This window comes from Parasteatoda tepidariorum, chromosome 4 (assembly GCF_043381705.1).
Source record: "Parasteatoda tepidariorum isolate YZ-2023 chromosome 4, CAS_Ptep_4.0, whole genome shotgun sequence".
Taxonomy (NCBI): Eukaryota; Metazoa; Arthropoda; class Arachnida; order Araneae; family Theridiidae; genus Parasteatoda; species Parasteatoda tepidariorum.
In genome coordinates this window covers 55,507,657-55,534,544 of record NC_092207.1, presented here as the reverse complement: position 1 = coordinate 55,534,544, position 26,888 = coordinate 55,507,657, and the positions used below count along the sequence as shown (strand labels likewise).

General features: G+C 28.0%; 1 protein-coding gene across 3 annotated transcripts in view; it reads left to right on the top strand.

Annotated features, from left to right (window-relative positions):
• LOC107449010 (ubiquitin carboxyl-terminal hydrolase 11) overlaps positions 1–26,888 on the top strand; it is a 37,826-nt gene that overhangs the window by 7,911 nt on the left and 3,027 nt on the right. For 2 of the 3 annotated variants that reach the window (XM_043050840.2, XM_043050800.2), the window contains exons 4-16: positions 706–771; positions 3,957–4,225; positions 4,958–6,121; positions 9,200–9,293; positions 11,520–11,689; positions 12,360–12,827; positions 15,097–15,138; positions 16,685–16,761; positions 16,840–17,029; positions 17,925–18,154; positions 20,051–20,167; positions 23,587–23,732; positions 26,563–26,704. In XM_043050840.2, coding sequence (XP_042906774.1) covers positions 706–771; positions 3,957–4,225; positions 4,958–6,121; positions 9,200–9,293; positions 11,520–11,689; positions 12,360–12,827; positions 15,097–15,138; positions 16,685–16,761; positions 16,840–17,029; positions 17,925–18,154; positions 20,051–20,167; positions 23,587–23,732; positions 26,563–26,704 — 3,175 coding nt within the window. Of the gene's footprint in view, positions 1–705; positions 772–3,956; positions 4,226–4,957; positions 6,122–9,199; positions 9,294–11,519; positions 11,690–12,359; positions 12,828–15,096; positions 15,139–16,684; positions 16,762–16,839; positions 17,030–17,924; positions 18,155–20,050; positions 20,168–23,586; positions 23,733–26,562; positions 26,709–26,888 lie in introns of those variants that run through there. The other variant, XM_071179874.1, reaches the window with a different exon arrangement.

Sequence of the window (26,888 nt, the reverse complement as noted above, 5' to 3'; positions counted from 1 at the left end):
CTTCCATTTAATAAAATTAGCCTATATCTATTCCAAATGCTCTTCATTAAAGTGTGAAATTTTAATGCATTCCAATTATGAAATGTGATTAATGATTTTAGTATAAATCTAAATCAAATATAATTTTTTCATTTTGTTAATCTTATATCCTACTTTCATATTTTATAATGTTTAATTTTTATACAGTATCAAGGTATTGATACAAAGTTGATGTAAGTTGTTTTGCTACCAGGTCTCAGGGGGGGGGGGAACTAACACCTTAATTCAGATTTTTTTTTCTTTTCAAAGCTCTTTAAATGCAAGAGAAATTTTCATTCTAGTAGTAATATTTTTTGATATAATTATAACATAAGTAATGATATTTTTTTGTCTATGCAACATCCTAACATTTTATTGTTACGTAAGTAAAAATTAAATACATAAGCAATCTTGTATTAAAATGTTAATGTAAAAATTATGTATGAACATTAACATAATTATTACAATAATTTACATAATTATGTTAACATCAAGAAATGTGAAAAGGAACTGAAATATTAAGACATATTATATTTTTATTCTAACATGAACAAAATAAAATTTTGTTGGTTTTATTTTATTTTTAATTAAAGGGGCTAGGCTTTTGATTACTTTGTCAAATTTCAACTTTTTAAAATTCCTAATTTATTTGTTGATGGTTTTTCCTTTTCCTTTTTTTTTCTGTAGTTCTTCCAGTATTTGGACCATACACTGAATTTGAGTCTTCAACTAATTATCAAGCAGATGTCTTAGGTAACTGTCTATAGTAACTTAATTATAATACATAGAATTCTGTAAAAATTTATTTTAAAACAAAAGCTTTTTTTTAATAATGGGCGTCAAAAAATTGCTTTTTTTCTCATAATATATTTTGCAGTAGAATTTCATTTAATGTATGAATAATTATTTCATTCATAATTTATTAAAAAAAAAAAAAAGAAAGTAGACTAGACACATCAAATTTTAAGTCCTGATCTTATCTTACGACTGAACCTTTTAAAAAATATAATAGCTGATAATATTTTTTCATTAAAATCTTCTTAAAACATTTAATAGGATTTTTTTTTTTTACCTTTGTCAGATTTTTTTTCTCAAATTGAACTCATGAAGGATGTGTTTAAAAATTTCAAATCTATGTATACACAGTAAAGACAAAAAGCATAAAAAGAGAGAATAACAAAGAAAATTAATAAAATTCTAAAATACTTTCTTAATAAACTCATTAATCTTTGTTTAAAGATATCAAATAGATTCTCTTTACCTTTAGGTACGTTAACAGAATGGAAATAGGTTGTTTATTATTACTTCAAAATTTTGTTTTTAGTAATAAAAAATTTTAAATAACAGTAGCAATTCAAAAAATAATAATTTTTAATTGATTGATTGATTAACCAACTACAAAAAAAAATTATAATTACTCCCATGGACAAAGCTAATAATAATTATGCAATCATCTGAGAAAAAATTCAATGCTGAATAAGGAGTTAAAAAAATAGTAAAAATTTTAAACCTAGTAATTTAAAAAATATCATTAAAAATTTTTATCTTTATATGAGAGGTTAAAATTTAAAATTAATACTTTACAATTTTCATGCTTAATTATCAGTCTAAAATTTCATAAAATTCCTATTAAATTTAGAACAATTATTTAGGAAACATATACTTACCTAACTAAACCTGACACCATTTTCTCTAACTACTTATGTAATTATAATTATTATCAATATTATTCAAGAAGGTTTTTGTTTGATTATTGCTAACAATCAACTTATTTTAGTACAGTGAATTCGCGATAACTCGAATCTGATGGGACTGACGAAAAACTTCGACATATCGGAAGTTCGACTTACCGTAAGTTTCGGTTTTGGACTTCCAAAATATTGTCGGATTATTTAATTAATGCTTATTAATTACAAATNTCTTTTTTTCTAATAATATATTTTACAGTAGAATTTCATTTAAAAATAATCAATTAATAAATAATTTTTATAAATTTAATGTATGAATAATTATTTCATTCATAATTTATTCAGAAACAAAAATAAACTAGGTATATCAAATTTTTTTTAAGTCTTGATCTTATCTTACGACTGAACCTTTTAAAAAAAAATTATAGCTGATAATATTTTCTCCTTAAAATCTTCTTAAAACATTTAATAGGATTTTTTTTTACCTTTTTCAGATTTTTTTTTTCTCAAATTGAAGTCATGAAGGATGTGTTTAAAACTTTCAAATCTATATATACACAGTAAAGACAAAAAGCATAAAAAGAGAGAATAACAAAGAAAATTTATAAAATTCTAAAATACTTTCTTAATAAACTCATTAATCTTTGTTTAAAGATATCAAATAGATTCTCTTTACCTTTAGGTATGTTAACAGAATGGAAATAGGTTGTTTATTATTACTTCAAAATTTTGTTTTTAATAATAAAAATTTTTAAATAACAGTAACAATTCAAAAATATTTTTTTAATTGATTGATTGATTAACCAACTACAAAAAAAAATTTAATTATTCCCATGGACAAAGCTAATAATAATTATGCTATCATCTGTGAAAAAATTCAATGTTGAATAAGGAGTTAAAAAAATAGTAAAAATTTTAAACCTAGTAATTTAAAAACTATCATTAAAAATTTTTATCTTTATATGATAGATTAAAATTTTAAATTAATACTTAACAATTTTCATGCTTAATTATCAGTCCAAAATTTCATAAAATTCCTATTAAATTTAGAACAATCATTTAGGAAACATATACTTACCTAACTAAACCTGACACCATTTTCTCTAACTACTTATGAAATTATAATTATTATCAATATTATTAAAGAAGGTTTTTGTTTGATTATTGCTAACAATCAACTTATTTTAGTATTTATTAAACAAAATAAAATTCATTCTAATATGACTTTTAATTTCCAAGACCCTTCCAATATCATTCCCCTTTCTAAACTAAAAGATGTTCTTCTGATTTAATACTATTATAATGATATCCTTAATTGCAAATTTGGTTATTAGGAAATTTTAATTAATATTTGTCTTTTTAATAATTATCTTTAGAATGGAAAACATATTTTTGTTCAAATTAATGGAATACCACCAGGCCCTAGTTTTTCATCATAAGTTAGCTAACTTATTTTTACACTATTATGAAAAAAATTACACTCTTCTTATAAAATTTGTTTTTAGATTTATTAATGATTTAATTATTTTTAATGCTCAAAATTATAAAAATTTTTAAATAATATTTACCTTGAGGAATTAATCTTGCTTTGTAATCATGAGGATAATATTAATATTAATTTTTTTGGATTTAGGAATTAAAAACAAAGAAAATATCTAAATTATTGATTTATAGGATAAGAAAATAATTTTAAAATTAACATATATAAACTAATTACAGGCAATTCTGTTTCTAAAACCATTTATTTAAATACAATTTTTAATCAAATGATGGATATTAAATAAATTTGTAGTAATGTAGAGGTGTACAACCTTTTTGAGTGAAGGGCCACTTCCACAGCAGGTAGATTAACGAAGGGCAGCACACATATTTAGTCGTGTTTGCGGTGAATATGATAATTTTTATCTAAGCATTCGTGCTCTTAGCACTACTTTTTTTTTTATCCGTAAACTTAATAACATATTTGCAGAAAGTTATTAGAATTTATTTAAAAAATAGAATCTATTGCGCACACACATTAGAAAGAAAAAAAACTTATTTTTCTCTTTTAATTTTATTATCATTTTTTCCAAGAAAAGGAAAGATTTTAATTTCAGTGAAAATTAACTCTTAAGTAGCTAAATTCTAATACAAGAATTTTTTTAATTACAATCTGACTTAGAAGATTTTTTTGAAATATTGAATTAAGAAATATTTTACAATTTGAAATTATGTTATTTATTATTTAATTAGTTGCTTATATTTTTTTAGATCCAAATGCTGTGCCCGGAGTATGTGGCCTTCGAAATCTTGGAAATACTTGTTTTATGAATGCGGGCTTACAATGTCTTCTTAACAACAAGACCTTCAAAACGTATTTTGGTGAAGCAAATATTGATAATTTTTCTGAAGGCACTTTATCCTTAAAATTTGCTGAAACAATGAAAAAAGCTTGGAGTGGAAATTACTCATCTATACATCTAGGTGAATTCAAAGATTGTTTTGGATCTATGTATAACCAGTTTAGAAATTTTCGCCAGGTAATTTTGAGACTTTCTAAATTAATATGAATATATCGCTGGTTCAAAACTAAAACGACACTTCTGCACTCACTTCTCATGTTATTTGAATGAGAAGTGAGTGCAGAAGTGTCGTTTTAGTTTTGAACCAGCGATATTGTGTGTATTTGTAGCAATGTTTTATTCTCCTTTTTAGGGGTTCATCTAAAAAAAAAAAATGAGTATTTAATGATCCTTCTTAAAATTCTAAATTACCGAAATTTCTATACTTCAAAATCGATTCTTTCACAAACCTATTTTTCTATTATGTATGTTTAATATTTTTATTGTTTGCATTCTTGCAGTTCAAAAATTTAATTTTTTACACATGATTTTGTATGAATTATTCTAAAAAATGCATTAAAACAAACCAGAAAAACATGAAATTTGATAGTGATTTAATTTTTTTATTGAACAATAATTTGTTCATTAGTTTCTTTTAACTTTTTGACATTTAAAAATTCGCATTAACTTTTTGGACACCAACAATGTGTCAGTGATTATCAAGGAGAAATATTGCCAAGTTTATTTCTTGATTGTTTTTCTTTTTTACAACCTTTTATCTTATGTGTTATTCATTAATATATACAAGTTCAAAGATTGATGTGTGTAACACTTATTCTTCAAGATTATATGTTTATTTTATATATTCTTTAACACTACTTTTTTTATAACTTATATGTAAAGTAATTAGTTATTTTTATTTTATTTCAGCACGATTGTCAAGAATTTTTAGCATTATTACTTGACACCATGCATGAAGAATTAAACACAGCTACCAAATGCAAAGTAAAGAAAAAAATAGATATTGCACCTACAAATAACACAATACCTAATAGTAGTTTAGACCCTACCACCTCTGTGAAGCTTGAGCTTAAGTTAGATTGTGAAAAAGATATGGAAGTCTGCGACACTAAGGAAGAAGAAGAATGTAAAGGTAAAGATAATGAGCCAGATGCAGCCATTAAATGTGAAGTTTATTCTCCTAATCCCGTTGAAATGTGTGAAGTTGCCATGGATGTAGATTCTGCAGCAAATAATACTATACCTGCTACTAATGTAACCAGTTCTGTAAAAGTAAAAATAGAAACTGAAACTAGCTCTTCGGTATATGACAGGAACACTGAAAAAATGGCAGATCTTCTTATTAACAACAAACTTGACACCATCCTGAATAAAAATGAACTTGATATTTCAAGCAGCAATGAGCATCAAAGTAACTGTGACTCTAAAAGAAACTCTATTAAGAAGAATTCTATAAAAAATGTAAATGATGTTAATGAGAATAATTTAGAAAAAAATGAATTAGCTTCAAAACTGAATTCTGTCCATAAAATTCCTAGTATTGAAGATTTTGTTAAAGATACTAAAACTCTGAATACCAATGTTCTGGTTTCAGATGAGACAAACAATTTGTTCAAATTTGACAGTGAGAAGTTTCCAAAGCATGACTCTAATCGCTTACAAGAAACTGTTGATAATCTTGGACAAATGGTAGATTTAGGCACAAAACAAGGTGGTATCAAACGAGTGAAGATTACAAACATTATCCATGAGAAGCATGGTATACTTGAACAAAGCTCTGATCAATTTTCTTCTTGCTCTACTCTTCACAAGCGGCAGAAAATAGAGAACATAGATGCCAACCTAGATTCACCAATACCAGAACAAGATGAGACTGTAGATATAGAACAGTTACCCTGTGATGAATATTCTGAGAGTTCAAGCCAATCTAGTGAATTATACCCTCTGAATTCTGAATGCCAAGAACTGTTGGTAGCTGAAGAAGTACGTAGAGCTTATAGTGATTGGGATCAGTACAAATCTTTGAATCAATCCATTGTTGTTGATACTTTTCATGGGCAGTTTCGTAGTTCCGTGAGTATTCATCTTTTATAACAAATATTTTATATTTGTTGTTATTTTATAAGTTTCCAATATTGTTTAAACCAAGGCTTAACATGCTGAGTTACTGTGTGCAAAATAAGCCAAGGAACAAGCTGGATAACTTATTTACTATACAGATTTTTGTCTACTAACGTCTGATCTTAAGGATTCAATATGAAGACCTTATTTATGCTACTTAACTAGTGCAGATATTTTAAATTGAACACAAAAATATTTTTTTCTCTGTGTAAGCGTATATTTATTGAAAAATTCAAATTTTTAACCTTCAAAATAGAAGAATAGTTTCAATCTGTGAAATATTTTCTAAGATAAATCTTCGTGCTTATAGGAGGATGCGAAAGTATTTATTTAAATAAAAATGTAAAAATGGAAACTGAAACTAGCTCTTCGGTATATGACAGGAACACTGAAAAAATGGCAGATCTTCTTATTAACAACAAACTTGATTGAGAGACATTTTTTATTTTTTTTGTATCTTACGTAATGCACACTGAAATGGTTTTAAAATTAAATATCTTATTTTCTAACATACATTATCAGGTTTCCCACGGTACTTGAAAATCCTCAAATTTTGTTGAAAAAATAAAGGCCCAAAAAAGTCCTTGAATAGTGATAGTCCTTAAAGTTTTTGATTTTCTTGGAGTAATTTTCAAAATAGTATTAATCTTTCCTACAAAAAGAAAAAAAAGGGAACTTCTAGCGAAAGAGTAGAAATTTTTTTCACTTCCCTCTTCTACCCATTTTTTTTACTGAACGATAGTTCAAGGTCAGCTAAGTGGGAGTCTTGATGTCTGATCTAAGTTTCAAAAATCTCCCTTATCCTTATTTACCCCTTTCCTGCAATTGGATTACAAAATACAAGTAGGTTGTAAGGAAACCAAATAGTGAAAAGAAAAACCATGTGTAGTATTAGCATTGTTTTAACCTAGTGTAACATACCATGCACTTATTTCGAAACGTGCGGTTTTTAAACTCTTCATTTTTTTTGCAAACATGAAAAAATTAGTTTCATTCCAAATTGTAGATAATAGAAAGTGCTTGATGAAATTCTGATATCTTTTCCAGTAGTGAAAATCTGGTCATTTCTGATATATGCAATTTATAATTGTATCAAATATGAAATGGTAAAAAAATTTGCACTAACGCAATTTTTGAGAAACTCCAATACGTAAGTTCTGAAAGGGGAATACACAATTTTCCTCCTGCCAGATTATAGTTCAACTTTATGTTTAGAAAGCCGAAATCTCTGAATAATTGTCATTTTTGTGCATAATTTTACTTTTTTGATCATTATGTGGTGCTCCTTAGAATTTTAAATATAATCACTGTGTTAACTTCATATAATTTTTTTATCGTTTATGTTTCCGATTTTTACCGCTATTAGATAAAATTGAGTTCTTCAGATTCTGTAAATTGTAGATCAAATATCATGATTTGCACAAAAGTGATTTACGAATCACATATTGAAGATCTCATTATAGTGATTAGTGAGTTACCCATCGGAGTCTGCACTAAAATGCTTTCTAAATCATATAAAGTACTACGCATTTAAGTGTTTTCCAGATCATGCATCGCAATTCTTATTCAAGTGAACAAACCACATGTTGGGATTAATGTTAAAAAGATTTAAGGATTTCTGTTTGTGATTCTAATCAAAGTGTTTTATGAATCACATAAAGCGATTCGAATTTAGGTTACTTATTGAATCAAAAATTGCATTTTGCATTGCAATGATTACCAGATTAAGTATAGATTTTTTCATAAAATTGATTAGCAAATCACACGTTGTGTTTTGCTTTAAAGTAGTCAAAGAATCGCTTAGCGCAATTCACATTAAAGTGGTTTAGGTATCACTCAGTAGCCAGGATAGCCTGGTAGGTAGGACATTTGGCCCATGCCCAAGAGGTCAGGAGTTGGATTCTTGCCGGGCGAAATCTCCCCATGTGGTAAAGTGACTGTTGCACGTTAAATCTGTCGTGTCATAATGACCTCCATGTTCCCATAACAAATTGTACTTCTGGGGGTACTGAATTGGAGATTGATTGTGCTCTGGTTTAGGTCAAAATTATGACATCGTGTTTTTAAAATTGAAACAGATAAGCTAAATGTTTTATTTAATTCTAATATGCTTCATTAAAAAAATTTTCAAAAGTTTCACTGACGCTAGTCTTTACAAGTTGTCAACTATGCCTATATAAATTGGAAATTTTTCTATAAACTTTGCAGGTATGCTAATGTCAATTAGAAATTTTTTGTTAATCTTCAAACTGATTTAAATCACAATGTAACTGTCAAAACATTGCTATCTATGGGCTACATATATTAAAAAATCACTACAAGTATTGAACAATGTTAAGTTTATAAACTTAATATATGCTTCAATGTAATAAAATCTGTTTGACGTGTATCTTAACATGCTTACTATCACTAAGTAGATCATTTAAAAATTTGATTTTATTAGTTCCTTGAAAGCCATTGAAAAGTTCTTATTTATTTTTATTTTAATTGAATGGAAACCTTGATTAAATCACAAAAATAAATTTGAAACTTGTGCTCTCCCATTTTTTCTAATTTTTGTTCATAAAAAAATTGTAAACTTTCTTGAGATAGCTAAGTGTTATTGGATTTGAATATTTTAGGACTTCTATTTTAAGTAGTTACAATTTGCCATTTTGTAATAAAATTTGTTTTGTGTCATATTCATTTAATTTAGTATTACTATTAGAGCATAGAAATTGCAATTTTAAATTTTAGCTTTCAAGTAACTTTTTTTTCTTCAATCTAATAGCAATTGAACCATCTGACCTCCACTGATTCAAATAGTTTACCATAATTTCTTAATGATTCTATCTTAGTAATCTTCATGATTTATTAAATTATATTTATACTCTTCTGAGTGTTTCAAATTAACAAGCTGAATCATGTGTAATCTTACTTTGGCATACTTAACTTAATATTAACTTTAAGTTTAAATGAAGTCATAAGATTCTTGTTTGATTCATAAAACTGTATGTATTTCTTTTGATATCTCATATTTTTAATTTTTAGGTTGTCTGTTCCCAGTGCTCTCATAATTCAATAACATATGAACCTTTTATGTATCTTCCAGTATTTCTTCCTCACACTTTAGAGAGACAAATAGGTAAACAAAGAATCTTTCTGCTTTCTTAATGAACTATTTCAAAATTAAAAATGTATCATCCCTTTGAGTGCTTAATCTATTCCACAAATGTCTAATATTAATGTCATAAACTGAGGATGTAGACAACTAACATATTGTGGCAAATATTAGTTAAAATATTGCAATTTTCATCTCAATATTTTATGTTGCTGGCCTCTAGATGTCTGAATAATCTTTCTTTTTGTTTTATATTTAGTTAATAGCATCATTTGNAGCTACTTACTACAGTTTTTTCACTTTTATCTTTCCTTTTAAATTGAAGACCACATTTCTGATTATAAAACTATTGTTGGGATACCTAATACCCGGTGAAAATTGAATCTTCTACCCAGTTGTTCTTGGTACCTAGTATAATTTAGATTTATTACTGGCCTGGTATTATCACATTTATGCAAAACAGTTTAAAAATCATGTAATTTTACAAAACATAGTTCTAAGGAAATATATTGTGCACCTACAAAAATGAAAAAATATTTTTATTTTCAGATCTTTTTAAGTTAAAGTTTAAAAAAATTTCTCTTTTCATGAACTTTGAAAGGACCATTCAAATGTAGAATGATTAATCTAAATCTTTGCTATGTAGTAAAGTCTACTACTATTAAACTTTATAATCAAGAATTTTTTTTATTTAATTTACTTAAATTTTCCATAACCTTTATTAATCTGAGTATTTTAAAAAATTATAATAAATTGACAGTTTAAATGAAAAAAAATTTATCTTTTAGGGTTTAATTTTTAATCATTTGATAATTATAACATAATTTACATGCAATTAGACCTACCTTAGTATGATTTCTTAAAATTCCAATACAAGGAGAGAAGTTTTATCTTATAAACAATATTGAACAGAAGATTCATCTAGTGATTTTTCTGTCTTCAATGTTACGATTCCATCTCTGTATTCTAGTAATTTTGAACCTCCAAAATATAGAACAACTTAAAAATCAAACAACAAATAATGGACAAATATGCTTTCATTAAAAAAATTTCTTGTTAAACTAACACTTATTTGTGTTACTAATTGTGCCACAAACACCTTACATAGTTAGCTCGACAAGATGAAATTGAATTTATTGAGCTAACAAGTGAAACGCTTTCTAGTAAAACTTCAGTTCTTACTGATAACCAGTTTCATTCATATTTAATTCTTTGAATGTAAAGTAAATGAACTTATACTGAAAATTTAATTAAAAAAAATTTTACTAAAGATTTGTTAAAATAAAAAGATTTGTTAAAAAGGAAACTACCTTAAAAATGTACTTATCAATTGTTTTTTAAACAAGTAGCTGTGTTTTAACACATACTTTTTTACTGTGAAATTTATCTCCAATGATATCTAAATTAATAATAGCTTTTAAATAATTAATGTCTTATTTGTATGAAAATATTTGCTTTCTTTGCAACTAATGGTCATTATACTTCAATAAAATGCAAGTCTACGAACTTACATAATAAAAACATATTGCATCTACTCATTTTCTGGAAACAAATTTACTAGCTTAGGAATTTATATATAAATTTTTTTATAATTATTTTTAAATTCCATTCATTACAGTTTTGTCAACTTTAATCAATGTAACTTCCTTTTTTTAATTTTGTATTTATTTAACAATCATATTAATTTAGTTAAAATAGTTTTCAGCATTATATTCCTGCATTTTTAGTCATTCTCTGTATTTCTACATTTTTTGTTATTTAGTTAAAATAGTATTCAACATTAGAGTTCTGCATTTTTTTATCACTCTCGTAAGTGGACCCCCCTCTCTTTTACAAAAGATGTTCCTGTACACAAAAAAGGTGTTCCTGTAATTCTGCACAAGAGCAAAATATGTTGTGCTCAAACCAATTATTTCATGTTGATTATTAAAAAACTAATAAAAACACATAAATTTCCAAAACTGCAATTATTTTTATGAATAGTTTTAAGGTTACTAAAAGTCAAAATACTGTTGTGTCGAACATAAATGAATGTTGCCTGGTAAAATGGGTCGGGACTTAAGACTAAGAGTGTCAGGGCTTAGTACTAAGTCGAGAAATTCTTTTGCCGGGTCTGGATGATGGAAATTTGGCTAGTTGCTCAGTACATCCCTAATTTCTTGAACTTCATTGTTTTAGTTTTGTGTGTGTATCTATGATTATTTATTTATGGATTTTCAATGTATCAATGTTTACTTGCTTGAATTTCAGTTATTACTTTTGTTCAAAATAATGGTGCTCCTCCTGTTTGTTATCTTGTTAATGTCAACAAGTTTGACCGAATACACAAGATTAGAGAGGCTCTCCAGATACTTCTGGATGTTCCAGCTGAAGAGATAATACTGGCTGAATGTTTTGAGAACCATATATCCAGGTTTCTTGTAAGTAATTTTATTGGCAGTTATTATGAGTTAGATATATTTCTTTATTGACATCAACCATTTAAATTTTTTATCTGCTTGAACATAAAAATTTCTTTTAATTATTCTTTACACTGTTAAGTAAAATCAGTTAAAATAGTTTTTTTAAAGCTTTTATATATATTTTTTAATATTGTGTTCATTTAAAAATTGTTTTGCCAGGTAAGATTGCAATAGAGTGTTTTTAATAAATGATTGTAGACAAGTTAGTTAAAGTTGAAATCTGCAAAACATTAACTTTATTTTAATCAAGAAGTCATCTTTTTTAGCCTCATATTACTTGGCACAGACCCAACAAAAGCTAGACTAAATCCACTACATTCACCTGACCAATTCAGATTTTCCTTTTTTCTTTCTAAAAATTAAGTTGAATGGCAAAATATTTATTCTGTTGAAAAAAACAAAACTGTTGCAATTTGTTTCGGAGAAAATAAACAATGCCATTTTTTACAAAAAGAAATTTAAAAATTTGTAAAATGTTGAGAGACGGTTCTAGAAATGATGACTTATGCCTAATTTAGTAATAACCTTGCAAGTTTTATAAGATAGATTTTTTTCTGTTTTTATTCTATTTCCCTTGTTATTATTTTATTCAAAACAAAAGAGTAATATGTTCATATGAATTTTTCAGGATGAGAATCAGTCTATACGTCGAGTAAACGATTCCACTAGATCTGTGTATGCCTTTGAAGTTGGAAAAATATGTGAAGAAAATTCTGACCCTATGAAATCTACTAACGCAGAAGATATAGGTAGCTTATGTGCTGAAGATAAGCATTTCAACAAGTCAAATATGACTACTAAATTATCTGACGATAGTTTATTGAAAAATTCAATTGATGAGGACATATTTGAAACTTTTGATCCTTCACAAATTAGAAGTACCAGTCCAAATGAAAAAAGAGATAATATTCTTTTAACAACAGAGTTCCTAGAAAATAGTTCGTCTGAATTTACGCATGGTAGCACTCAAAATGAAAACTGTCCTTTAGGTCCCATTCAATTTCATACTTGTGCCATTTGCCTAGAAGAGCTTCCAAATTATAAACTGTCTTTTCACCCAAGCTGTGAGTGTATTCTGTGTAACAGTTGTATAGAAGTAAGTTTATAAAAATAATTGTTAATAATTTTGCATTATATATTTTAATCTATAAGGTCTCTTAGAAATTAAATATAATAAACGAAACTCAGTAGCGCGACAGCCCATAAAGGGCCAAGGCCTACTGTGCCCGTCTCAGTTTTCTTGGGCTCCGGGGTGCAGGAGTAGATGTTCCGGTTAAGTGGTAAGCCGAACGCAAAACCCCCAGTGTTTAGTTCCCAAGCATGCTTGGTACTCATTTGTCGACCCACTGAAGGGCTGAGTCAACCTTGCCCGGCCCGAGGATCGAACCCTGTGGCACCGGAGCATGAAGCTTTACCACTTAGCCATCGGGCGTCATTAGATATAATAACTTCTTTCAATTTTATCATTTATTTTCTCTTTAATGTTTACCTTTTATAATATTCAGCTTAAAATGGAGAACCTTTATTGCTTCTACCCAGCTGTGATTCATTCTGTTAGTTAAAAATTCTTTACTTTGATTGTAGTTGATGAGAAAAAGGATTAGATTCTTGTTTGATGAGAAAAGGCATTTATGAAAAATTTTAATTTTAAAATCAATGTGTATTTTATTTTATAACCGCCATTCAACAGCTAGCATACCTAAATTTTGAGTTTACGACTATTAATATTCAACTCCGTAGCCTTGTAATTTTGAACCCAATCCAGAAGACAAGTGAACTGCTGTATCAAAATATTGGGCAAAATATGCCTTCTTGGGGGACTTTTTAATGAAACCTGCATTTGCATTACATGGAGAGGAAAACCACCTATAGTTAGACTGATGGTAAAAGAACTCTAACCCATGATCCGTCTACCACTGAGGATATTTTATATCAGCACTTACATACCCTCTTTGAGAATGGAGCAATCTATCCCTTGAGCCACCACGGACCAAAATTAATATATTGAAGAAATCTTGTCATTAACCCCCTTAACTGCCGCGGGCGTATATATGCGTCTCGGCCAGACAATGCGTTAACTGCCGCAGGCGTATATATACACTTTCCCGAAGTACGATGCTTTGCGTTGCTATAAATAGAACTACACCCCCTACTTCAGAATGCAGTAAAATGGCCTTGAAAGTGTTTGCTTTGCGAATGTATTACTAATTTCGGAGGAGGTGGAATGGGAAAAGTGATATCGTTTTAATCGCTTGTGTGAATTTATTTGAGTAAGGTCGGGTTTATTCTTTTATCGCTTTTGTTTCCTGTATGTATTTGGTGCTTTTTATTCTTTCCATCAACGTCTTCAAAGAAAAATGCATCGCGAAAATGTGCTGTTTGTTCAAGAAAAAAAATTCGGCGTGAATCCCGCTATCAGTGCGATGAATGTGATGTTGGTTTATTTGTCCAACCATGTTTCAGGATTTATCATACAACAGCTAAGTTTTAACATCTTTTATATTGTATTTTTATTATTTAATTTAAATTTTGTATTTTCTTTCTTTCCTTTTTCTTGTCTTGTAAAATTAAACTGTTTTTAAATTGCAAAGCGTGCATCATTTCCCCCACCGAAACACCGTGTAAGAAAGAGCACTTGAGCGAAAAACGGTGGCACTGGGGAGTGAATCATGTTAATTTTACTCGGCAGTTAAGGGGTTAATGCCATGGTATCAATGCCATAAGTGGCTACTAGAAAAAGTTGTTTAATTTTGCTCTGTATCTATAGAGTAAATTACTTTCAATTGATGCTATCTATCCGTTTCAATGTGAAAAGCATGTTCATTTGAAATGAAAAATATTATATTAAAATTTAGTTTTCTGTATTTTTTTTTTTTTTGTAATATTTTGTTAGTATGATTTAAAACTGAAAAGTAAAGTTGCATTGATGACCACATGCATGTGTGTCACATACTTCTATTGTTTTTGTAAATGTATTGTTTTCCCCTCTTGCAACATAGTAATGCATTTTCTTTTCAACGAGTCATTGCTAATCTAATTAGTTTTCCCATGTTAGCATTGGTCCATACAAATTTGATCATATTTTGACTAATAAATAGAACTGCAGTTGGTGCTGACAGATTTAGTTAAAACAATACCTGTATTGTATATTCTATATTAATAAACACACATATGATATGTCATTGGTAGTTTTATTACTTTTTAAAACATTGTTATTTATATTTTGTTATGAACTTTTTGATAAAAGTCTAAATGCAATCAATTCTCTTAAATAATATTGAATCTGTTATACAAATGTATTTACAATTCTAAAATGTATACAAATCATGCCAGCAATTAAAAAAGTTATTTTATAATCTTTGTAGGTATCTTGTAAACATTATGGTGGTGCTACTTTTATCTGTCCAGTAAGTATTTTTTTTTTTCTTAAATGTGTAATAAAAGAAGCTCTTTTAAATTTTTATATGCAATTTTATCATGTAAATTTCCTGCGACTAAAATTTTAAAACATATATTATGATTTTTAATTTTTTTTTTGTGTTTGCTTCTATTCTTTTCTCTGTGCATAAGCATTTCAACATAAGTATCAATTTCCTGGATGTAAAATAATTTCCATTCCTATTATTTCAGAGAAACTATTACAAAAAAAAGAAATTATTATTAGAATTCTAGGTCTTATTTTAGAGTGTTTAATTACAGCACCATAAATAATCTTGAAAAAAATTATTTTGTGCTTAAATTTAATAATGTAAAGAAAGAAAATGCAGTTAGCTGTTGCTGTTTTTATGTTTTTTATATTGATATTTTTGCCTCAGTGGTATTTTCAATACTCTGTCATTTAAATTAATTAATTAAAAATTAAATTAATAAATTATTTTATTTACCAATTATATATTAGAAATTATTAAAATATGAGTGAAAGAAATAAACTGTTTCAATACCAACTCTAATCATATAAATGTTTTAATTTTAAAACATGTTTTATAAATTACTTTATAATTTTAAATTAAATACTGAGGAAATCGAATAATATTATGTATAAAATAATTTTAATTTTACGAAACCAGATTATTTATGTTTGGAAAATATGAAATTGTTTTGTTTAACAATGTTTAATTTTATGTCACTTATCAGGTTTTTATTACCCACAGAAATTCTACTTCACTTCCAAGTTCTTTAGAATTTTAAATTGAAAACATAAATTAATCATTTTTTACTTCTTAAATATGATTTGATTCTAAATAACTGAAGAAAAATTCATATGATTTAGGTTCATAAAAATCATCCAGGAAAAATTTAGAAAAACTAGTAAGGTATTGAGTTGAAGCTTTTTTTTTTATGCAAGTTTATTAATAGTTATTTAACTTATTCAATACTCTTATTTGTAAATTTTAGTAAAATTTTTTTGGACATATGATTTGAAACTGCAATAAATTACAACACATTCTTTTGGTACCCCTATATCATGGCTCAAAGTATAAATACATAACACATTTTAATTTTATCATGAGTTAATAATAACAATCTCAAACATTTATTTTGAGGTTCGTTTTTTTAAAATACCTGATAATTTAAAAATTTTTTATTAAATATTTAATTGAATCATTATTTTGATTGTGGCGTAAGTTTCTTATAAGCAGATTAAACTAATAGTTAGGCTACTTGCTAAATAAAATTTGCAATTTATCATCAAATTATATATATGTTTCTCTGATAATGAGGCATTCCCCTAAAATGAAAGAAGTTTCCTTGGGAATTTGTCGTAACTTGTTTCTTATCTAGAAAAACTTTTTACCTCTGAAATAATAAAAGGCTCATTAATTTCTAGGACATTTAAAAAAGAAAATAAATGTTGTAGAAATTTCCTGTTTTCCATTTGATATTTATTTTTAAATATTCAAGTAATGATTTATTATATTCTATACTTTATTAATTAAATGAATTTGTAAACAGGTTTGTAGTTCACCTGTTGCTCCTGCTGAAGACTTTATGCCACTAACTAAAATAGGTGAAACTCAGTACAAAATAAGGTAAATATAGATGTCACTACTTTCATTGTATGTGTATAAGTAAAATGATGTATTTAATTTTTAAAATTTTCCTTATAGTACAATTCCTATACCAATTGTCATGCGACATGATATTTTTGAAGAAGGTGTTTTGAAACAAAAAGTACTGATTGGCCACCCGTGTCTGCTCAAATTACCTTCATCTTTACCAGCCTCTAAATTGTATGAGCATGTAGATAGAGCTATTCCTTTTTTGTCAACCTATTCACTATTATTAGTTGATGGGCAGGTAATGATACTCAACGCACTTAAAAAAAACTTTTTATTGGAGTACTCTGATAATAATTTGCTTAAATAAGTACTATATGAGATTAATATTTTCCTTTGGAAAAGCTTTTTAAAATTTTTAACTATTGTTTTCGTATCTTAGATTTTTTAATGTAATTAAAAACAGCCATATTAGAAATATAATTTGTAATGTTTTATTATAAAATTGAATTATAACAATGTGCTGTAAATAAAATATAAAAGAATCAATTAACTTAATTTTAAATGAAAAATTTATGGTTTTGTATTTAGATTGATTTAATTTCACTTATATTAATGGTGTTCTGTAATACTCGCCCATAATTTTTAAATTCCTTGTCAAAATTTGTGTATGTTACAGATTGCTAATTAAAAGCATAGGAAAAACAAAGCCATTTAATTTAGTGTTTTCTTTTTTATGTTATGTTTCATTATTTAACGTTAACTTCTATTCAGGTATAAAAGTATTATGCTATAATGAAAAGAGAATGTCTAGAAAAAAATAAATAGCGTTAATAACATTTTTATCAGCAATAATAGGAAAATTCCATTCTCAATTAATTTGAACTTCATATGCATATTAAAGATGTTCTTATTTTTACTGAAACACTAGTCATTCCTTTTTCTACAACCATCTTTAGAGTCTTGTATATGCATATTTTTTATTTAGAAAAAACTGGTCTGCTTAAAAATAATGCTAGTCTTGAAATAAAATAAATAACAGGAAAAAATAATAATAATAAAAAGATCTCATTTAGTACTAAAACCAAGGCGTTAGTCATCCAGGCATCTTTCACCTAGAACTTAATTACAAATGTAACTATTTTTGTATGTTATTGTTTGTGAAGCATTAACTTACAAATTTTTTTCTATCATAGGGTAAAAATTGCTCACGCTGCTTGTATAATAAGCATTGTTCTGGTTGTGAAATTACTCGAATCGGTGATATCAAACTGCATCCTGGTGATAATATTGCTGTTAGGTATGTCGATCTCACTGCTGAAAATATAGCTTCTGCATCATATGCTGTAGAGCACAAGTCAATGCAACAGACTCGACATAAATCCGAACTTGATATTTATGACTGCCTAGAATATTTCAGTGAAAGGTAATTTTAAATTTCTACTGATGCAAAAATAAAATAATAAAAAAAATAATGATAATAATTTAAAATAATTAAATGTCCATTCTTTGTAGTGCCTCTCTCATACTATGTTTTGTTCTTTTTTTTTAAAAAAAAAAATGTTTATTCTTAAGTAAGAGTTAAGATGTTTATTTAGAAAAAAGAAGTGCTTTGAAAGTAAAATGCATGCCTTAAACATTCTTTTCATTTAAGTGGCTTTCTATATTCAATAAAACTCAAGATTCATTAAAGCTGCTTGGTGCCATGACTATCTTTTACTTTTTGTGTTTGTGCACTACATAAAAAAAGTGTTAATTTCGTCACATTCTTGTTAGCATCTACCAAGCTAATTATATTGATAATGCTACTGGAGAGCACATCAGACATTACCGTGTACACAAGCAGGCCATGATCGTAAAAACAGAATAGTTAACAAATTATTTAAATACTATTTAAGAACTCAATTTCAAATTTGTTTTGTCTGTCACTCTCTAAAGAATATGTAAAGGTGTTTCAAAGTGGTGCTCCACTTATACATATTTTACTTAACAAACTGTTCTCTTAAATTGAAGACTTTCGGCTTTATAAAAGCTCAAAAATTAACTCCTTGATGTGGTAGAGAGAGTGATCACTTACCTACAAAATCTATATTTGTGGGAGGCAATGTAAAAATTAAAAAAAAACTAGACATTTCTGTCTCAGGTGGTTACTGTAGAGAAATTCAAAAGGAATGAAGGTAGCTAAAGCATGTCTGGTGTGTTCAAAAACATTACAGCGAAAGATGCCATTCTTGATAACTGGCTATTAAATATAGTTTCAGCAATTAATCCTTGTCCACTTTCTTCAAAACTTGTGTAAGATCTTCCTCACCTGGCAAACAGTCAAAAAAGGAGGCATGTGTTCTGGAAATCCAATACTACCCTGCTGCCAAGCTACGTTAACCTGAACAGAATATAAAAAACTAGTGGGTAAAAATAGAAAATTCTACAAAGTTTCCACTACCATCAAAAATTCACACACTTTGCTCACTACTACCCCCAGGCGAATCCAGTTGCAGTATTATGGACTCTATTATAATGTTAGGGTCAAGCAAGCTAAATTTGGAATTATTTGATGCTATTCAAACACTTAAGTATGAATTTACAGCTGAAAAGAAAACTTCAGTTGAGTTTTACCACAACTTCTTGCATGGGTCAATTAATAAAAGCCTGTGTATTGTTAAGAGATCAGCATACTTAAATTACCAGAATAACATGGTTTTAAGAAGAAAAAATAGTGTGTTAGACAACTAAACATCTCTAATGAAAAGTTGGTTTCAAACAGCAAATAAAGTGTCTGCGAGACCTACAAAATTGCAAAGAACTGTTCACTTAAAGAAAATGATTTCATTAAAGAGCAATGTTCCTTCTCCTTCAACTAAGCATTCAATTGGTAAAAATGGCAGTGAAGAAGCAAAGAACAGTTCCTTTAAAGAGTATATTTTCTTCTTTAAATAAGCATAGATTTAATGTGAAAATTACTAGTTTTAGATACCTATTAAATAAGTTTATTTTATTTGTTCTTTACTTGGCATTTCTTATAATTGAAATTTAATGAATACTAGTGTTTTCAGAATAATATTTGAGAAATAACATTTCTAAATAATTGAAATGTAATTTATCTATGGTGGGAAACGTTTCATTGCTAAAAATGATAAATTACCCCTTTTTTGGCAAATTTTAATTTTAGTACCTGTCACTTCTTTTTTTTTTAATACTTAGTTTTAGATTTTTTCTCGGCTTTCTTTTACTCTAATATCAAATTACAATCCTCTCACATTTGATTAAAGTACTGATTATTTTCATCTAAAGATAATATAAATTAGTTTTAACAACTTTTTAGGGAGAGTCTAGATGCAGATAGTCCATGGTTCTGTCCCGTTTGCCGTCGAAATCAACAAGCCACCAAATCCTTATCTGTATGGAAGTTTCCTCAGGTGCTAATTATTTATCTTAAACGGTAATCAAATTTTCTCTTTATTATTTAATGTTTATTTCAGTCTATAAGCCATTCATTAATAATATTTTACATGTAGACCAGCTACTCAGTTAATAAGTGTAACAAATACTATAAATAAAACTTTTAATGAGTTTTTAAGCAAGCATCTAATGGTTGGAACAAAAACTGTTTTTCCTTCTAATGGTACAACAATTTTTGTTTTCATTTCATATCTTTCACTTTATCTTATAGATGTTTAACTTTTGAAGTTAGAGTACATTTTTGAAAATTTTTATCTGATCATTATTTATTTTACTTAAGAAAATAATCTTTTTATCATTTATGATTAATAATTTTTTTATAAGAATATAAGAACAGGGCATTTTTTATTTATTATTTTCATTAGTCAGTGACCGTAGTACCAGATAAAAACTTAAAGTATCTGCAAGCTCATAATATTTTTGATACTAGAATAATTTTATTAAATATATTATAACTGTTAACTATTTAATTTTTTTATTTATTCTTGACTAAAAATATATGTATATACATGCACATTAACAATAAGAACATTAGAGAAAGATTAATATTAATAGTTGTGCATAGAACTACATTCATATAAAGTAATTATCGTATTAAGTAATATTGATAATTTCGCTCCAAACGAAATTATATTACATCAGGATTATTTCTTTTGTGTGTTATTCTAGAAAAATTATAATAAAATTAAGAAAATGAAAATTCTATACTAACTTGGCCAAGTATGGCCAATTTTTATATAATTCACAGCCAAGGTAAAATAAATATTAAAATGTTCTACCAATAATCTTTTTTTCATTGAGACAAAATCAATACAATTTGCCGGGAAACAATCAATCTCTAATCACATCTGATTATCACTGGAAAAAAATGTTTGCCATTAGAACAAAAAATATATATATATATATTTTAATGTACTAAATACTTAAGGTTTTAAAATCTTCCTGAATCTTCTACACACAATTAAAAAAAAAAATCTAAATACTTCACTATCAATTTTATAAAAAGGAGCTTGGCAGCTATTTTCTTTTTATTTCTAATAATATGAACACTAATCATATTTATAGAATATGATAGAATTGAATAGATATGATATTGATAGATAGAATTTATAGATATGATATTGATAGAATTTCAAAAAAATTTGATAAAACCAAATTTATTTTTTGTAAAAAAATTTTGTTGCTCACATAGTGTTTTCTATTACTCAAAATAACTTTTGATTGAATGACAGGATTTTCAGATACTAATAATGCAATATTAATAGGTCAAAGGTTAGATCTTAAATGTGTTCATTAATTAATAGAAACAATATTTTCAATTACAATGTTCAATGGAAATTGTCCTTTCTCAGAATAAACACGATTGATCACATTTAGTTTTCTTATTTTGTTTTCTGAAAATTGTATTTTCTCTTTGGCATATACAGTGGGTGATCGGTTAACAAACACTTTCAAGAAAGATTTTTTGTGTTCCAACAACGAACACATATTCAAATAATGAACAACGCGAATTCTAATGAACACTTCTCGACCTGAAAAAAAAAAATTTATTTATCATTTGTTATCATTGCATACAAAATAAGATCACTGAAAGGAGAAATGTTTAAAGCATGCTCAGTATTGATAATTACCGAATGAAACTTGAATTAACGATGAATTTAAAGATCATTCAATAATTATTATTATGACTAAAATCAATACACACTTAAATACTTCAGTTTCAATTTGAATATCAATATTTTCTGACAGCTGATAAGTTATGGGCGAGTGGATTTGCTAACATGGCGAATAAATTAAGCGAATTCTTAATTTTTTCAAACAGTGAAGACTATAAAATACAAAGGTGCCGATGACGCGCTACCGCCGTAAAAATATGTGAAATATGAGAAACGGACTAAAAATCGTTTTTCATCTCTCCTGAATTATGTTGCTTACAATGCACCAGGACACCCAAAGGATCTTGAAGATAATTTGTTGACAGACTTTCCCTGGTTGACAGTTCAGTTTTTACCTCCGAATACGACTTCGCTGATACAGCCGATGTATCAGGAGGTTATTGCGGCTTTCAGGAAATTGTACACTTGCACGCTGTTTCGTCGGTGTTTTGAAGCAAGCCAATTCTCCTCAACAATGACTTTAAAAAAGTTTTGGAAAGAAAAATTTGACATTCTTGAAGCTATTCATATCATTCAAAAGGCGTGGTCAGAAGTCACACAGCGACAGTTCATTTCTGCTTGGCGGAAGCTGTGTCCACCCTTCGTTCAAGGAAACTGAGGTGATCAGGGAGGCACCTCTGAAATTATGGATGAAATTTTGACAACTGCTAGAGATATGGAATTGGAGGTGAACAAGGATGACATAGAAGAGCTCATAATGGGACATGAAGATGAACTGACGACAGAAGAACTCCAAGAAATTTTGAATGAAGAACACCAAGAAACACAGCGAAATGTGTCTCCTTCTGAACAAAAGGAAGACGAAAGTGGACCAATGCCGACATCTGCCATTAAATATCTTTCGAAAAAGTGGGAGGATGTCAGAGCAATGGTCTTAGAATGGCACCCAAACCTTGCTGATGTCAGTAAGATTGGGGATCTTTACAACGACAATGCTATTAATTACTTCCGGAAAATCCTGAAAAAGAGAGAAAAGCAATCAACATTGAACATGTTCTTCAACGCCCCATAAGCAAAAAATGAAAAGGACTGGCTAATATGCAAGGCTATATGTATATATTATTTTTTAAGAAACTTACTAAGAAATTATACATTTTTTAAAATTTAATTTTTAGGGTCTCCTGAACGAATTAATCGATTTCGCATAGAAGTCTATGGTGAATCGATAATCGGTTAATGAACAATTTGGATAGCGAACATAGTCTTGGAACAGATTATGCTCGTTAACCGATCACCCACTGTATATTAATTGCATAATTTTTTATAAGATTGGATTGTCATTGCTCACGCAACTAAATAAATACATTAAAACATATTATATTATTTATATCATTTAAATGCTCAATTTGCATTTTAATATTGCAACAGAAAGTATATCCATGANATAGTCTTGGAACAGATTATGCTCGTTAACCGATCACCCACTGTATATTAATTGCATAATTTTTTATAAGATTGGATTGTCATTGCTCACGCAACTAAATAAATACATTAAAACATATTATATTATTTATATGATTTAAATGCTCAATTTGCATTTTAATATTGCAACAGAAAGTATATCCATGAATATAATACAAAAAGGCATCCTTTCTGAAAAGTCATATAGTTTTATTTTTGATGCAATTCTGCCTGGTTTAACTTTGCATTTGTATTTTTATTTATATGTGTGCCTGGTGTTTGTTTTTATTAAATTTGTGACAAGGTTTTCTTATCTTTTCAGTTTTGTCTTTCATGATTTTATGAGCATCAAAGTTGAAGATAAGGTCTCATATCCATTAGAAGGTTTAGATTTATCCTCGTTCTCATCTGGACCATTTTCTGAAGATCTCATGTATGATTTGCAATCTTGTGTGTGCCACTTTGGTGGTAAGTTATTTAAAAAAATTTATATTACATTCAAAATATTCTAGTTTATTAACATTATTTCCAAATAGTGCAATAAGTTATCAAACATCATGACATCAGTAAAATTTTCTAATATGAAGACAATTTTATTTCTTTGTCATTCCCACTTGAAATGGAAATAATCAAAACTTCAGTTTTTAATATTCTGTTTTAAGAACTCTTCTTTTATGTACTAAATATTAGTATTTACTTTCCATTAACTATTTTTAATCCTGTGCATGTGGGACCGGGAAAGCATGGTTGGCACGTTTGTGAGAACGGAATTTCCTATCCAGCCAGCCGAAGACTCCCCTTGTCATAAATGATGACTGGTTCACGTTAAATCAGACGGATCACTAAGTCCTCCATGTTTCCATTACAAATTATACATCTGGAGGTATTGAATTGGAGATAGGTCCTCTGTTTCAGGTCAAAATTACGATCTGTGGATGTATGAATGGGTCTGCCCTAGAAATGGGTGAGGCAAAAGTCGAATTCTTGGCCATAGCTGGAGCCACTAGAAAGCAAGAACAATCGCACCCCCTCTGTCTTAAAGACCGACAGCAACAATCCCGTTCATGTTTCTTTAAGTTAGCAGTCTTATCAAACTAATGCCTGGTTTGCAGTATTTCAGGTTTATTTTCGTGAATTAAAAATATTTACAGGGATAGAGAAAACTGGGAATTATCTTATTTTATTTTATAACCGTCGCCCAATTTTATGGGTTTACGACTACTAATGTTCAACTCCGTCTCCTTGTAATTTTGATCCCAATCCAGAAGACAAGGGAACTCCTGGATCAAGTATTGGGAGAAATTTGCCTTCATGGAGGACTTTTTGAGGGTGCTAACCCGCATTTACGTTACATGGGGAGGAAGACCACAAGAACCTCCCACGGTTAGCCTGTCGGCAAGGGGACTCTAACCCATGATCCCTCTACCACCGAGGATATTTTACTTCAGCACTGTGGTCGGTGCAAGCCAGAACTGGGAATTATCAGGGAATTTATTGATTCGGGATATTGCAGGGAATGTCTCTAAACTCTTAGTAAAACAGAGAAAAGTTTTAAAACAAGAAGCGATCACCTACTGCTTTAATCTGCTAGCAGTGTTTTACAAAGTATGATGCAAACTAGTTTTCTCCCTTTTTTTCCCCCAGTTATAGCTATGGTCCTAGAGTTGCTGGCATCATTTCCTATTTAACACCATTGTGTGGGACTTTTCCAAGCTGCTTAATGAGAAGGCAAAGCCAAGGGATGAGGGCTCATATCCACCTTGAAATAGAAACATTTTTCAATTGTTTGTTTTTTACTTTTTTATTTATGTTACTCTTTTAAATATTTGAGCGATATCTTTTTTCCCTGAACAAAAAGTTTTTTTTTTTTTCACTACTAAAAAATTATAAACGAACAAAATAATAGTAAAATCGAGAAGTTATTTTATTTTGTTTTTATTTCTCCCCTATAGGGTGCACATATATTATGCTTAGAATGGGTTTAAATTTTTCTTTTTCCATGAGGTTGTAAAAGGGAAAGCCACTTTTAGTATAGTCGTTTACCTCTCACTAAAGTAGTCACATATTTTGATCCTGATGTTGCAACTATGACTGATTTAGCTGCATCACGAATAAAATGTCTACTAACGATTTTACTAGGAAATGAATCAGTCAATGGTCTGACAGGACATAAAGCCTAATGTGAGTATAAAAATGCATGCTATCAAGCTCATATTTTAAAACTGAAAAAAATTTAGTAGGAATGAGAGCTGTTTTGGTGTGTTGAAACACATTAAGGATTCAGATAACATATCCAAAGTTATAAAGTTTGTCATGAGTCTCATGGTAATGCAAATGTTGAGAGAGGTTTCTCTGTTAACACACGTTTCTTGGAAATTTCAAAGATGAGATTATCGAAGAATGGTATGAAATACAATTATTTCCACTGTCCAATTCTTTTCGAAATATTAATTTTCTGATTAATAAAAGTTCAGAAGAAGAAAAAATTTTGTGCACGCAGAATAGGAAAATCTGACAATTAAAACATACAAAATTAAAATAAGAGAGAGAGAGAGAAACAGCATCAATTATGAAATAGTTAGAAACAAACATTTCAAAGATTAAGGAAGATACCACCAAAGATATAAATATGGACATGGAACAGATTGTTTCTCTAAATAAATACGTTTTAAATTAATAAATATTCGTTAGAATTTTGAACACGGGTTTCTTATTTTTGTTTATTTATTTATATTTATACAGGAAAGTAACATTTCATATTGGCAATTTTATTATAATATACGTAATATATTTAATACACATTTGCAGTAGTGACTGTTGGTGTACCTTATTTTCGAATGCATGTTTATATTACAATATTAATCTGCCCATATTATTTGATTTTTCTCTATTTGATTACGTATTTTAAATAACATATTTTTTAATTTATAAAAATTGAATTTTAAATATCGTGTATGATGCGGGGTAACTCTTGAACTTACAGGGAAGGAATTTGAAAATTCACAGTGGGCATCCTGATTTAATTAAAAATGTGTACTTTTTACATTATACCCCTATATATAATATGTTACAAGCAACTAGTTTTATTTTTATTGTATGAATTCTGTTGTTTTCTGATTAATTGATGATAAACTTATCTAATTGTGTCGAAAAATTGGGTTCTACAATGCTTATTCTGTTCTATCAGTTTTTATTTTTATTTTATTTCTTTTTTTCTTTTTATAAATATTCCATATTTTATAATAATAAAACTTATCCTAAAACTAATTAAATTTTTTTCCGCCTTATACTTTAAAAGGTGTTAGTGCTGGTCATTACACTTCTTACTCAAAACATGCTACAAGTAATGAATGGTACTATTATAATGATGAGAATGTTAAAAAAGAAGCTCCAAATACAGAAGAGTGTGTTAATGAATATATTTTCTTCTATCAGAAAAGGTAAGTTTGTAACACCCTTAAAAAAGTAGTTATGGTTTTAATTAATAAAATTTTTAAAGATGGGTATGTACTGATTTTTATTTTTATAAATCAGATACAACTAAGTATCAGTTGCAAAAATCCGGTACTACAAGTATGAAATACATATTTGCCATTATTTAGATCATAAATAAAAGTGGGAATT